This window comes from Symsagittifera roscoffensis, chromosome 7, assembly GCF_963678635.1.
Source record: "Symsagittifera roscoffensis chromosome 7, txSymRosc1.1, whole genome shotgun sequence".
NCBI lineage: Eukaryota > Metazoa > Xenacoelomorpha > Acoela > Convolutidae > Symsagittifera > Symsagittifera roscoffensis.
Window position 1 is genome coordinate 28,393,624 of NC_087068.1, and position 14,937 is coordinate 28,408,560.

At 32.2% G+C, this 14,937-nt stretch overlaps 2 protein-coding genes across 8 annotated transcripts in view; one reads left to right on the forward strand and one right to left on the reverse strand.

Moving 5' to 3' along the window:
• LOC134850907 (torsin-like protein) overlaps window positions 1-14,937 on the reverse strand; it is a 442,884-nt gene that overhangs the window by 121,642 nt on the left and 306,305 nt on the right. The gene's annotated exons all lie outside the window — the stretch shown is intronic.
• The window catches only part of LOC134850905 (dystrobrevin beta-like), a 126,497-nt gene that overhangs the window by 10,270 nt on the left and 101,290 nt on the right, over window positions 1-14,937 (forward strand). The window contains exons 1-2 of one of the 5 annotated variants that reach the window (XM_063866693.1): window positions 8,962-9,076; window positions 9,657-9,814. The exons of 1 other annotated variant lie outside the window; for it this stretch is intronic. In XM_063866693.1, coding sequence (XP_063722763.1) covers window positions 9,753-9,814 — 62 coding nt within the window. In that variant the 5' untranslated portion in view covers window positions 8,962-9,076; window positions 9,657-9,752. Of the gene's footprint in view, window positions 1-390; window positions 1,412-8,961; window positions 9,077-9,656; window positions 9,815-13,518; window positions 13,790-14,937 lie in introns of those variants that run through there. 3 more of the 5 variants (XM_063866690.1, XM_063866689.1, XM_063866697.1) reach the window with 3 other exon arrangements.

Below are 14,937 nucleotides of genomic sequence, written 5' to 3' on the forward strand. Positions count from 1 at the left end.
GTTGAAAAAGTGCTCTGACTGTCAACCAATTGCATAAAAATGCTCATTATGCAATTGATTGGTTTGAAAAAATTGTCGTAGAGCTTCTATCAGAAATTATCTTTAAATTTATGTTCTGTGTGGTTAGTTTGGTATGAATAAGTTTTATATTTGCGGTCAAAACTGACATTTCAGTTAGAAAATAGTTTTCTGGAGTAAGTGTTCAAATCAGCTTATCTGACTTTTGAAGTTAATCCAAGTTATTGTTTGAGTTATTTTCCTGTTTTTGATGTTTCTGACGTCAAATGTTGTATGAGCAAAAACACAATCTGATCACAATCAATTATTTTCCTCTAACAGTCTAGTTTTGTAGCCTAAACCGTCGATTTCAATCTTTTATTTTTCCTCGTTACCCTTTGCCACCCCGGGGAATCTCGACAACACATTTTATATCCTAGAAAGGGTCTTGGTTCCTTTGGTAATAATATTATTATTACTTTATTCAATAATAAAAGGAAATAGTGAAACCTTATAACTTATCTTATTTTGACACATTTTATTCACCATAAGTTTGGATTTGGGTCATAAACAAAGAAAGGGCACAATGGTCATTTCGCTCTTTATTCTCTGGCAAAAGCCCACTGGAAATAAGAGCCAAATATAATCCGACCAGGAGTCCATTTTACCCCACCTTTTGTTTTGCTCCCTTGGTACTAATATTAAGGCCCTGCCTGCCTCTTTTAGCCCACTTGATTCCTTAATTCCATTAGTTTTTCTTTCATCATTTTTATCTTTTTTTACCCTGACCTAGCCCTTTTATACACTGGCAAACTTATCTTTTTTGTGTGTCCAACAACTTATTTGATATCCAGTCAGACAAACTTGACTTACACCATTTACATACGTCATTGCGTTTTTAATATTAATGGTACCAAATTACCTTCCAGAAACCCAACAGAAATATTGATGAAGTCATTCTTCCGCCTAGCTTCTGTCTCTATGTGATACATTGGCGCAGATTGCGGTCTGATTAAATTTCAACCTACTTTCTTTTGCTCATAACTTCATTTTTCCTAATAAACTGCACGAATATTAAATCACATTTCAAAATGAACTTTACTTCAAAAAAAGGTAACAAAAGTTCACCGCCAGATGGTGATAAAAGCGACCAAAACAACCCTCATCCGGTTCGGTTTCGAAGCCACACGACAACTGAGTCGGGTCGTGTTGCGAATCGATCGTCTAGCCGAACGTGTGTGAGCCTTTACGCCGATAACACCCTCGGAAACTCGCTGGGCTATCTCTATCAAAACCCAAGGAATAGTTTGACCAATTTTACAGCAGGTTGCAAGTTCACAACTAGCACTATACCAAGACATAACTCAACTGGAAAGCGATTGTCTGGCAGTATGACTACATCGAATAGTTTCAGGTACGCAGTTACAGAAGTTATAGCTCTATTTCCAGCGAGCCTATGATAGTTTAATTATTCAAGCAAACAGAGGAGTTTCAAACTTTTCTGTAAATAAAGTACTAAGGAGTGAAAGATATTTGAGATATTAAACTACTGAAAGAATCTATATAGACAACTAAGTACCTTTCGGATTAGATCACATGCCTCAGTTTTAGTCGTTTGGCGCCGTGGTTTAGTTGATAAAGTCTCAAATTCTTTCACAAAATCCACCAGACAGGATAACTTGTCATTAAGTCATTTAACAAGTGAAGCTCTTTACGAATCATAAAATCGCTTCTCGATCACCAGTTTGGCTGGAGTGATTTCTGGCCATTCGTTGGTCCCATGCAACTTGGTCCGTACCAATTGCTAGCTTCCGTTTTAGGAGCTGAAAACAAACAATTCAACATTTTTTGGTAAATTTGAAACTGGTCAACGCAAAAAACGAAGAGGAAGAAGAAGAAACATAATAACAAGAAATTATTCCTCTGAGTTTGTAGAAAAAAAAACAATTATGCTTCAGCATATGCTAACAATTCTATATAAGCACGCAACCAATACAATATCAAACTTAATGCAAACTTAGAGAAGACAAACGAAGGGCAACAAGAATGCCCACTAAAAGTACCCTTATGAAAAATAAAGCGATCTTAGAATAAGAAAAATTCGACCTTAAAATGTACAAGACTGCTGGTATATCACTGCAATGCCCTGAATGTTCCAACTGCCTTGTCTGTCTCTAATAATTTTTGGTTACAAAAAATTTATAAAGCATAAATTGACCTATAATTTTGTTTGAGTGACAATAATTTGGGTTAAGCTTTCAGCTTTATAATTAAAGTCTTCAAACTATTCTCCGAACAACTTATCAGGCCCAAATTAAAGCACATGGCGGACAGTGCATAGCACACCTACCGAGAAACACGCAAAGATCATGTTCGATCTCACGCTACAATTTTTTTTACAGAGATAGATCTGAATAAAAAACACCCCAAGCGTAAATATTGCTCGCATAAAAAAGTTTCAGGTTCGGTTTCTACAGTACAGCTTCTCACACTACAGCTTTCAGCCTCAAAAATTAACACAAAATCAAAAAAGTGACTAGACGCTGTTTACATCTCCTTCTATCTTACACACCGTATGACATAACAAATTTTTGCTGAAAAAAATCTGAAAAAAATTTATTTGGATTTTTTTAATCCGACCAATTTTTCATTTTGTGAAAGACGAATTATAAAAAATTTTTCTTTAAAAAAAGCCGTCAAAACATAGGGCTTTGCTTTGATACAAACAATTTCGTTAAGTTTTGAAAAATGAATTGACTATACAAAACAACCTGACAGAAAAAGTTTTTATTGTTCCGACTTTCGATACGAAAGTAACGGAATATTTGTGCTCGGGGTGGGTTTTTTTTTCTTCAGACAAATTTCGACTTTTTAACTAGCCATTTTTGACGGAAGTTTTGTATATCATTCGAAAGCTATTGTTGTCCTGAGCTTAAATTTGAAAAGATATTTCACCTGTGACCATTTTTCGTAAAGTTATGAGGGTTTAAAGATTGCCATTTTGACCAATTTGGGACAATTAACGCGCGATATAATTCGCGCTATTAACGCGTAAGCGGAGATTTACTCCGTCTTAGAAATCGTTCCAAATTGGTTGAAAGAAGCTTATTTGCCATAATTGATTTGTTAACAGGGAGCTAAATTTTTTGTTTTGTACTTTATATGGCGTGTGGGGGGATGATTTTCAATTAAAAAAATTCAAATTTTAGAAAAAAACAAGTTTTTCATTTTTTTTATTTTATTTATTTTTTTTTGTTGTTAATGTTATTACTGCTCCATAAACGTTAAAAGGCAGTCGGAATTTTCAGGGCTTCGCCCTGATACGAGCAGTCTTGTTACGTTTTAAAATTCATGATATTGAGGGTACAATACCCAAATTTGGCACTAGTATTTACCAACAAATAAGCAAAATTAAAAATTATCAAAATGAAATTAAAACATTTATGTAATTTTGTTTTTTTAAGAGTTTTTTGTTGTCAACAAGGCTCTGATAAAATTTGAACCATCAAAAATTTTTTTAATGAGATTCGAATCATAACTGTGAGGGTAAGATAATGTTATACCACGCAACATTGTTCGACAACTATTTGTGATACTTAATTTTGGGTACCGCGACAACTCGCACACAAATCGCCACAACACGCAGAATACACAAATCGCCACAAAAATTTTTGAAGCTAATTGGAAGTTTTATATTCTCGGTCTGAGGTCGTCGGTGGGCGCACTATGCACGCGTCGCCGCTTTGCGGCGATAACCACCTCTAAATTTCAATCTAAAAAGATATTCATTTCAATCTAAAAAGATATTTCATCCTTCATCAAAATTCAAAAAAAACACGCAATAATGTTATTTTTACTATGAACGCGAATGCGGCGTTTTTTTGTGCCTCAAAAATTAACACAAAATCAAAAAAGTGACTAGACGCTAATTACATCTCCTTCTATCTTACATACCGTATGACATAACAAATTTTTGCTGAAAAAAATCTGAAAAAAATTTATATGGATTTTTTTAATCCGACCAATTTTTTATTTTGAAAGACGAATTATAAAACATTTTTCTTTAAAAAAAGCTGTCAAAAACATAGGGCTTTGCTTTGATACAAACAATTTCGTTAAGTTTTGAAAAATGAATTGACAATACAAAACAACCTGACAGAAAAAATTTTTATTGTTCCGACTTTCGATACGAAAGTAACGGAATATTTGTGCTCCGGGTGGGTTTTTTTTTCTTCAGACAAATTTCGACTTTTTAACTAGCCATTTTTGACGGAAGTTTTTTATATCATTCGAAAGCTATTGTTGTCCTGAGCTTAAATTTGAAAAGATATTTTACCTGTGACCATTTTTCATAAAGTTATGAGGATTTAAAGATTGCCATTTTGACCAATTTGGGACAATTAACGCGCGATATAAGTCGCGCTATTAACGCGTAAGCGGAGATTTACTCCGTCTTAGAAATCGTTCCAAATTGGTTGAAAGAAGCTTATTTGCCATTTTTGATTTGTTAACAGGGAGCGAAATCTTTTGTTTTGTACTTTATATGGCGTGTGGGGGGATGATTTTCAATTTAAAAAATTCAAATTTTAGAAAAAATTAAGTTTTTCATTTTTTTTATTTCATTTTTTTTGTTGTTTATGTTATTACTGCTCCATAAACGTTAAAAGGCAGTCGGAATTTTCAGGGCTTCGCCCTGATACGAGCAGTCGTGTTACGTTTTAAAATTCATGATATTGAGGGTACAATACCCAAATTTGGCACTAGTATTTACCAACAAATAAGCAAAAACGAAAATTATCAAAATGGAATTAAAACATTTATGTAATTTTGTTTTTTTTAAGAGTCAACAAGGCTCTGATAAAATTTGAACCATCAAAAATTTTTTTAATGAGATTCGAATCATAACTGTGAGGGTAAGATAATGTTATACCACGCAACATTGTTCGACAACTATTTGTGATACTTAATTTTGGGTACCGCGACAACTCGCACACAAATCGCCACAACACGCAGAATACACAAATCGCCACAAAAATTTATGAAGCTAATTGGAAGTTTTATATTCTCGGTATGAGGTCGTCGGTGGGCGCACTATGCACGCGTCGCCGCTTTGCGGCGATAACCACCTCTAAATTTCAATCTAAAAAGATATTCATTTCAATCTAAAAAGATATTTCATCCTTCATCAAAATTCAAAAAAAACACGCGATAATGTTATTTTTACTATGAACGCGTATGCGGCGTTTTTTTGTGCCTCAAAAATTAACACAAAATCAAAAAAGTGACTAGACGCTAATTACATCTCCTTCTATCTTACATACCGTATGACATAACAAATTTTTGCTGAAAAAAATCTGAAAAAAATTTATATGGATTTTTTTAATCCGACCAATTTTTTATTTTGAAAGACGAATTATAAAACATTTTTCTTTAAAAAAAGCCGTCAAAAACATAGGGCTTTGCTTTGATACAAACAATTTCGTTAAGTTTTGAAAAATGAATTGACAATGCAAAACAACCTGACAGAAAAAATTTTTATTGTTCCGACTTTCGATACGAAAGTAACGGAATATTTGTGCTCCGGGTGGGTTTTTTTTTCTTCAGACAAATTTCGACTTTTTAACTAGCCATTTTTGACGGAAGTTTTTTATATCATTCGAAAGCTATTGTTGCCCTGAGCTTAAATTTGAAAAGATATTTCACCTGTGATCATTTTTCGTAAAGTTATGAGGGTTTAAAGATTGCCATTTTGACCAATTTGGGACAATTAACGCGCGATATAATTCGCGCTATTAACGCGTAAGCGGAGATTTACTCCGTCTTAGAAATCGTTCCAAATTGGTTGAAAGAAGCTTATTTGCCATAATTGATTTGTTAACAGGGAGCGAAAACTTTTGTTTTGTACTTTATATGGCGTGTGGGGGGATGATTTTCAATTAAAAAAATTCAAATTTTAGAAAAAAACAAGTTTTTCATTTTTTTTATTTCATTTATTTTTTTTGTTGTTTATGTTATTACTGCTCCATAAACGTTAAAAGGCAGTCGGAATTTTCAGGGCTTCGCCCTGATACGAGCAGTCTTGTTACTTTTTAAAATTCATGATATTGAGGGTACAATACCCAAATTTGGCACTAGTATTTACCAACAAATAAGCAAAAACAAAAATTATCAAAATGAAATTAAAGCATTTATGTAATTTTGTTTTTTTAAGAGTTTTTGTTGTCAACAAGGCTCTGATAAAATTTGAACCATCAAAATTTTTTTAATGAGATTCGAATCATAACTGTGAGGGTAAGATAATGTTATACCACGCAACATTGTTCGACAACTATTTGTGATACTTAATTTTGGGTACCGCGACAACTCGCACACAAATTGCCACAACACGCATAATACACAAAGCGCCACAAAAATTTTTGAAGCTAATTGGAAGTTTTATATTCTCGGTCTGAGGTCGTCGGTGGGCGCACTTTGCACGCGTCGCCGCTTTGCGGCGATAACCATCTCTAAATTTTGTATAAAGTCCTACCCTCTGTTGGCAAGCTTGCAACACCTTGGCGCGCCTGCGGCGGTGAGTATATTGCGAGTTGTCTTTTCATGCGAGTTGTCGTTTATTGTGAGATGTCTTTTCTTGCGAGTTGTCGCATCACTTTAAGTTTGGTACCGGATTAGTCAGTGGTGGGTGCATTATGCTACCAAAACTGTGTTCTGTTTTCTTTTGGTGCTTTTTTGCTCAAATTTAGACCAAAAACTAAAAATTTGAACCAATTTTTCTCTACGCTGAAAATTTTTATGAAATTTTAATCGAATCGCAACTAAAAGCGCATTGTAATGCAATGTAATGTTATACCCTGCAAGCTTGTTCGACAATTATTTGTGATATTTAATTTTAGTACAGGATTGTTCTGTGGTCGGTACAATATGGTACCAAAAATGTGTTCTGTTTTCTTTTGGTTAATTGCCTATGTTGATTATGAACTTAATTGCATAATTGTTATTTGAAAAGTTCTTTCTACTTGGTTTAGTGTTGACTGAAAGAGCTCGCAGTTATCGCTACCGGCTTGGACCAAAAACGTGTTTTCTTTTGACTAATTTTTTTTACTTTGAAAAATAACTTCAATTAAGTACGCTTTTCTGGATCTACAACAGCAAAAAAAAAACAATAAAAACAACTGCCTTGTGACGAAATTTTTTGATAAAAAATATCAAATTGCATGTGATTTTGCATATTTTATAAATACAATTAGGATCCACACAAGTTAGCTGCAATCTTTTATTACTTCTCATTATCTTAAAAATACTGTAGTTGGTTCAATTGATTTGATTTTCCCGCCCTAGGCTCGCTCAACCTAATAAACTAAAAATAAGTCCTGCGTATTTAATGTAAAAGTTAAACTAAAGGCTAATTTCATTGCCCCATTTTTTCTATCGAATATTTCATTTATGTTATTTTAGCAAATTTTGCGCTCTCTCAGATAAAAGTTTCTGATCTACTCTCCAGGTCTGATTTTTTTTGCTAGTTTGTGACGCCTTTGTTCGATTTTTCCAAATGTCCTTTAACGCCGCCTCATTAAAAATTTTCAGATAAAAACAAAAAACTTACTTTGGAATGTGGAGAAATAATAGGAATTTACTATAGGTAGACAAGTCTGATAGCATTTCTAACTCAAAAATTCCAATTAGAGAGCTAAATTTTGCGTCTAGTAACTTATTATTATGAGAAAATGGCTTGGCCCAATTCACTTTATGTATAATATACCATACCAGCAAATTCAACTGAACTGAGATTGAGTAATAAGACTACTCGTACAACAGGGTGAAGCACCGATTGTTCCGTCTGCACTTTAAAGCCAATTTAGAAAATTTGATAAAATATTCGAAAGAAAGAAAAAAAGGCATGTAGAGTACACAAAGATGTATATATGCAATATATCGCAAGTTCAGTAGCCCAAATTGGCCAAATTAGCAGTTTTTTCTTTTTACATAACCCCCATCATATCAAATGTGACTTTTTTTCTTACATTTGAGCTCCGAAAAATATTTTTTTTTCAGATTGAATGTAAAAAGTTTGCTCAGAACCATTCGTTAAAAATTCGAAATCTGACTGAATAAAAAACCACCCCAAGCACAAATGTTCCGTGCTTTCTTCAAAAGTCGAAGCGATAACAGTTTTGAATAATTACGCACATGATACCCTAAATAGAACTCGACTCACTTTTATGCATTTTGCGGGATACCGCTGTTAACCCTTTTGTTTAAAACACCTGGAGCCTTTTCTGGTATATAATTAAAAATTTTAATTTGCGAAAATTTTTCTTGCCCTGGCAACAAAAGTGCAAATTACCCCATCGATGAAACTATTTATATCACAAAATTTTAGCTCTGAGAAGTGCTATACAAAAAAATAGCTTCTGAAGCAAGTACCAATAAGGAAGACAAATGAGTAGCTTCTGAATTTAAGCGACTGAAATTAAAAGTTAATTCAGCTTTCTCTAGTTTTGCCTTATGGTACTAAAATATTTCCCCTCAAAAACATTTAAATAGTTGTTAGTAATAAAACAGAAAAACTAAAACTGCGAAAATTAGAATGATGGAATGAATTTTTGCACTTCCTGTAGAAATGGAAAACAAATAATCTTTTGTACTCATTCGCGGATTTTTTTGTTGTTGCATAAGACCCTCTTGTTAGAAATCAATATTGAAAAAGACAATCGGCGGGTTTATCTGGCGGATTGTTTTTCATTTATTTCTCATTCACGTTTACAAATGACTTTCTTACCATCCCTAAAAGTGAAAATGAATATACATTTATAAAAAAGAACCCAGCTCACGGAAAGGTCATCACAAGTAACTCTTCCTCTTTTTGGTTATAACTTTTTTATTCACGTTTTAACCTTGGTTATCACGTGATCACATGTTTACCTGCTGTTCGCTTTCCCTTTTGAACATTGAATATTTCACTTTACTTTCTTTCACTCTCTTTTGTTCAACTGTCGCCGGATGAATTATTCTGATTTTCCTGTTTATGACCTAGAAGAGGAAGAGGAGCTTCTTCAGTTAAGACTTGGATCAATTTTAAGTAGATATTGCTCATTATAGCATCAGTCTTACCGTTGTATTTAGAAAGATTTGTATTCGCGACTTGAAGGGCTGAACGACCTGTAATTTAAGCTCAAAATTTAGAAGAAGAAAAAGAAAGTCGTAAAACTAAATCTTTTAGAAATGTTTTAGTCTATAATTCTAGTTTTTTTTTGTTGTGCAATGTTTATTACTAATGGGCAGATAAAACCAAACTTTAGCGAGTTTGGTACCTGGTACTCTTTGGAATCTATCTGAAAAAAAAATTAATTCAAAGTATTGATCAAATTAAGCTGCAAAGCCAAAGCTCATTGTTTTAGTCAAAAGAAACAAAAAAGCCAGAGCACCAGCGTACCAGGGTTGAAATTTTGTGTAGAATTTTTTTAAAAGTCAAAACCAGCTTTTTTTGAATCAATTCAAAAATATAATCACTTATTTTGTTTAGTCCTCAGTTAGTTAGGCTAGATATATGCGAAATAAACGGAGCTAGTTTTTGCTATTTTCCAGCAAATTCTGACGTAAACTGTCGAAAATTAAGAATAAATCAAACAATATAAGAAATGATCATGTTTCTATTTCAGATTTCAAAAGACATTTTCTAGATTATCAGGGGTAAAAAATTATAACAAGCTACCTGAAAGCTTGTAATTTCTTATTCCTGGAAAATACAGATCAATATGCCGAACTTTTTATCAACTGCTGTTACCAAGTCCGTTGGATTCAAGCCCTCACAGTCATGGTAAGTGAACCAATTTTAAATTTTATAGCAATTCTTATGAGGGTAGAAGAATTGCTATAAATGCGTCTAGAAAAAAATTGTTTTGACTCATCACCTCTTTTTTTTGGTCCATTGCCACAGAATTGAGAAGGATCATTGGATTAGCCGGCAGTTTTCACGCGACGTTAAACCACAGACAAACGTGAGATGGTTCGAGGGATACAACAAAATAAAGCTTTTGAGGTTGTAGTCTAGTTTGAGCCACAAAATCTTCCGAAAAAATCATCTATGTCCACAAAAACGGTTTTTAGAGCAAATGGAGAAAAATGTTAAGAAATGAAATTGAAGTCACTCAATGAAGTTAAGACTAGCGCGACCAAGAATACTTTTAAAGAAAGAAATTATAAATTTTTCTTAATTTTCGAACAAACCCCAGTTTTCTCTGCTCTCTCTTTCTCTCTCTCTCTCTCTCTCTCTCTCTCTCTTTCTCTCTCTCTCCCTCTCTCTGTCTCTCTCTCTCTCTCTCTCTCTCTCTTTTTCTTCCTGTCTCCTATACTTCTGTTTTCTCTCAAGAAAAAGAGAACAGAAGTATTTTAAAAATATATCTTTTTGGATCAAACTTCTCAAAAAATGACTAAGCTCGGAACATTCTAAGCTACGTACAGAGCCACCGACAATGTAAACCTCATGTTTTTGAGGAGTACAATATCCGATGTAACATTGGTTCTTTCTATGTTAATTACAAGGTTAATTACTAGGTTAATTACAGGCACGATAAAATGAATTTTGCTGAAGTGCAACTTTTTTTTATAGGTTTAACTACAGATTTTACTCTTTGTCAATACATCAGAATAACGTGAATTACATCGAAATTACCTAAAAATTGCATAAGAACAGTCACAATCTGTTGTTATGTTGCATAACTGTATTTTTTTTTTGGCCTGTTGGAAAGGTAATTTGTTTTTCGGCTTATTTTCCTTTCAGTTTTTTGGAACATCACCGCTTTTTTAGTTGTTAAATGTTAGGTGGATATTGTTTTAAAAAACTTTTGTGTATAGCCAGACTAAAGCTTGAAAATGGAATAATGCTTAAAGGTATTTCTTCTGAGCAAGTAAAAACACAATCAAATTGAAAACTTACAAATCCCAAATGATCAAATTAAAACTTCTATTCGAAAATTTTTGGTTTGTTTGTTGACAGATGATTAAGTTTTGATTGAAAATTACTTTTTGAATCAATGAGAAATTTCATCAGAAGCTATGTTTTCGATAAACTCTTCAAATTTGGTCGAACTAACACAGAGTTTGCCAAAAACGGACTGTTTTTTTTTTTATAAACAAAAGAGAAGGTTTCTTTCCAATTGATTCAGTTTTACTGCTGTTGTAAAGCGACGTTAAAAATATACAAAAAAAGTTTCAAAAAAAGAGTTGAAAAATTTAGAAAAAATTAAAGGGAACATGAAACTTTCGAATTAATGTCCTGATATGACAGTGATGTCCTCATCAAAATTTCAAGCAAAAAAATTTTAAGTTTCGAAATGTAAATCAAATCTACTTTGATTGAAAGTTTCAACAACTTAAAAATTTTCAGTTTGCTTGAAAGCTTACCATTTTGAACAAATGATATGGTTAAAGTTTCTGTTATAAAGTTTCACTAAATTATTTCAAATACTAGTGAAGGATTACATTGAGTGAAGGATTACATTATTTGTTTTTCAGATTGCTTGTTTCGTTTGGCATAAGAACAAAAAAAATAATTTTTTCCTCCTTTTTTAGCGTCAAAATACGGTAAACATTTTTGTTTTTGATAAAAAAATAGTCTGTTTTAGATCATTTCTGATAAAATGTAGTATTTCGAAGTCTTGGCAGAACTGAGCAAAACACTTGGCTAAAATAAAGGTAAGTTAATTTCATAGATAAAACATTTTGTTGCAAGTAATTTTTTACTCTAAAAACCTATGAGACTTTCGAAACACCTTGTCATTTTTCAAACAAAAAATCAAACTTCGCTAAGGAAATTTGAAAAGATCAAGCTTGAAATGTTTTAGGATGAAATGACTAAATATTCGCAAAACAGTTGAAATAAAAAAATTGTAGAAAATTCAAAGAGTTTTATTTCAGATGTAAATTTTTCATCAAATTGAATGTTTTGGTATTTACGGTAAATTTCTTTACCTCGTAGTTTATTTGAAATATTTTTTTATGATTAATATATTCTTTTTTTTCAAACTCATTCACAAAACTAATTCTCAACATACTCATAAACGTAAGCAGGTGTTTTCGCATGAAAAACTTTGTTTTTCATTCCCTTCTAATGCTTGATCTCTGTTTATCTGATCTTTTTTAGAATGCTGACCAGACAAAAAAAAGGTCATTATTTATTACAAAGGGAGCGTCCTTTGTGGCAGAATCCGCTTACAGTTCACAAAATACAAAGTTTGGCCTCGCAATGCAATAGTACGGTCAATTTGATACTGTACTCATCATCAGTATTTTCAGTTCCACTTTTACATTTTTAAATTATTAATAACAAAATATTTGTAGCATAGGTCCAAATTCATCCTACTTTTTCACATTTTTTCTCATGTAAAACAGCGAAATTGAACTAGCTTCCCGGGTTGACCAAAAATGCTTATCATACAATTCTCATAAATGGGAATTTTCTTTTCATACAATTCCATACATTTCCATACGTACAGAAAATTGTATGAAATCTCTATAATAAACCTTTTCCCATAATGGAAATTGTATGATAGGGGTTTTCTCCATAAACCAAAAAGTTGGTATTTGTTGCTATATTTATTTTCTGACAAATTTTCGGTTGTGTTTGCAACCGAGCACAAGTGACAAAGACCTTGGTTACTCAAAGCAACAAAGGTTGGACGGTCTTGCGTTTACAATGCATGAAAAACGACCTAAATTGTCTTAGAGCTATCTTTCACAAATTATATAAGAAAAGTAACAAACTTTTGATTTTTGGCAAAAGTTTTCAATGATGATTATTTTAAATTTTCGAAATTTGAAATTATCAGACCTTGATCAAGGCATACAAAAACACGCCATACAAAAGAAATAGGAATTTTCGGTGTTTTTGAGAAAAAAAAATTAAGTGGAAAGAAAAAAAAGCCATTATTATCGTATCTAGGACTACGTTATGCACACAAAAAATTAAATTTAATAAAAGTTTTTGGGGCAAGTTTTCAAAATTACTACTGAAAAATTTTTGTGCCGTATATGGAAATTGTATGGTAAGCCTTTTTCTTCAAAAAAGTTTGAAATCAGTCTGTTCAACTGTTCTCAAAAAGCCGCAGAAATGGTTTGTTTTTTTTCTATTATTTTTCGAAAATGTAAGAAAATTGTATGACAAGTATTTTCTCCATACACTTGATGTATGGAATTGTATGATAATGATTTTTGTCAACCCGGGTTTCTTGTGTTTAAGTAAACTAACTTCAAAAACATTTTGAATTATTTGTTCACGACCCAACGAAACTAGAAAATGGGATAAGATGTAAAAAAGTATCAACTGGTTAGAGCATTATTGATTCTTTCTCCTTCCTTATCTGCAAATCGGAGCGAGTTACGTAAATTTAACGAACTGTGCGCAGAATTTATGTATAATCATTCGATAAAGGTCAAACTGCCTGTACGCTTTCATGCATTTTATGGAGCTTTTATTGCTTGCATTTAAAGACACATTTTTTCATCCATTTGACATTGCGTAACGATTTTCATTGCGTTAATTTTCTGTTTTCCGCTACAAAAAAAAAACGTTTATTTCTTTTTCTTTTTTCAATCCGCCATATTGTTTTACCGAAAATTTTCTCTTCTATGTATAGTTTCTATGATCAATTACCGAACATTTTTTAAACGGAAAACCGCCTTAAAACCAGTTCCATTCAAATGACCGAGCTAACGTTATCTGGAACTCCATTAAAAACTCTTGCCATTTAACTTTGCTATAATTTACATTTTGATGGAATCAACAAAATAAGATGTAAGTTGATATCATCATCGGCTTTTGTGGGTGATTTAAATCTACTTAGCATTTATTTGCTCTTTAAGCTGAATCAAGTACTCAATTTTATAAAACTCAATTTTTTCGAAACTCCCTTCGAGAAAGATTGCAGATTCTGAAATCCCGCAAGTCAGACACCTCGGCGAGTTTTTTAGAAGAAATTCCCAGCATTTCTTGAAGTCCTCCACCATAAAGCTCCCATCAAAAAGCCCCCATAAAACCCATGGTTCTCCCAGTATTTATCATAAAAACTGATGAGATTTTCACAAAATTTTTTTTAAATTTTCGTTTAAAATTATCTCTAGATTCCAGAGTAATTTCTACAGAAAACAAGAATAGCCGATTACTGTGCAACGAACACGACGACTTCACATCTCATTTAGACTGAAATACAGAAAATATAGACTAGTTTTTCTCGAGAACGATACAAACTTTTTGATTTATTTGAAATCCGAAGATAGGCTGTTAAAGCCGAAACTTGATACCATCTTTGACTGCCTACTGGTTGATAAAAAAAATTGAAACACACCAATTACAAAATTTCAGTGGTCGAAGTTTTAATAACATCAGTCAATCAGTGTTCCTTGAACATAAATTGATGGTGTATAATCCCAGTTGAAAATTTTTTATTACTAGCGAGCTCGAAAGGTGGAAAATAATTAATCCTAGGTTGCTTCTTCCGAGATTTTTAGGTACAATAACGAGCGCTTGCACAGCATTCAATTTTGGTATCAAAATGCCACAATTATTGTTTTAAGAGTTCTCAATTGCTGTCAAAGTGTTGTGGTAGATTGAAATTAACTTTAATTTTTTCAGAAAGCAGCGTTTTTTTAACATTGAAACGCTTATTTTTGTAAAAATTATTTTTTTTATCGAAAAAAAAAAACGATACAGTAGTTTTTTGATCGTTTTCGAAATTTCTGAAACTTTTCTGCCCCTGAGAAAACCATGTTATATTTCTTTTATTCTTAGTAATAGTTATGAATACATATCTTTATTTTATTTAAAAAAATGTACAATTTTATATATATATATATATATATATATATATATATATAAAAATTTTACATTTTTTTTAAAATAAAGATATGTATTTATAACTATTACAAGGAATAAAGAAATTTAAC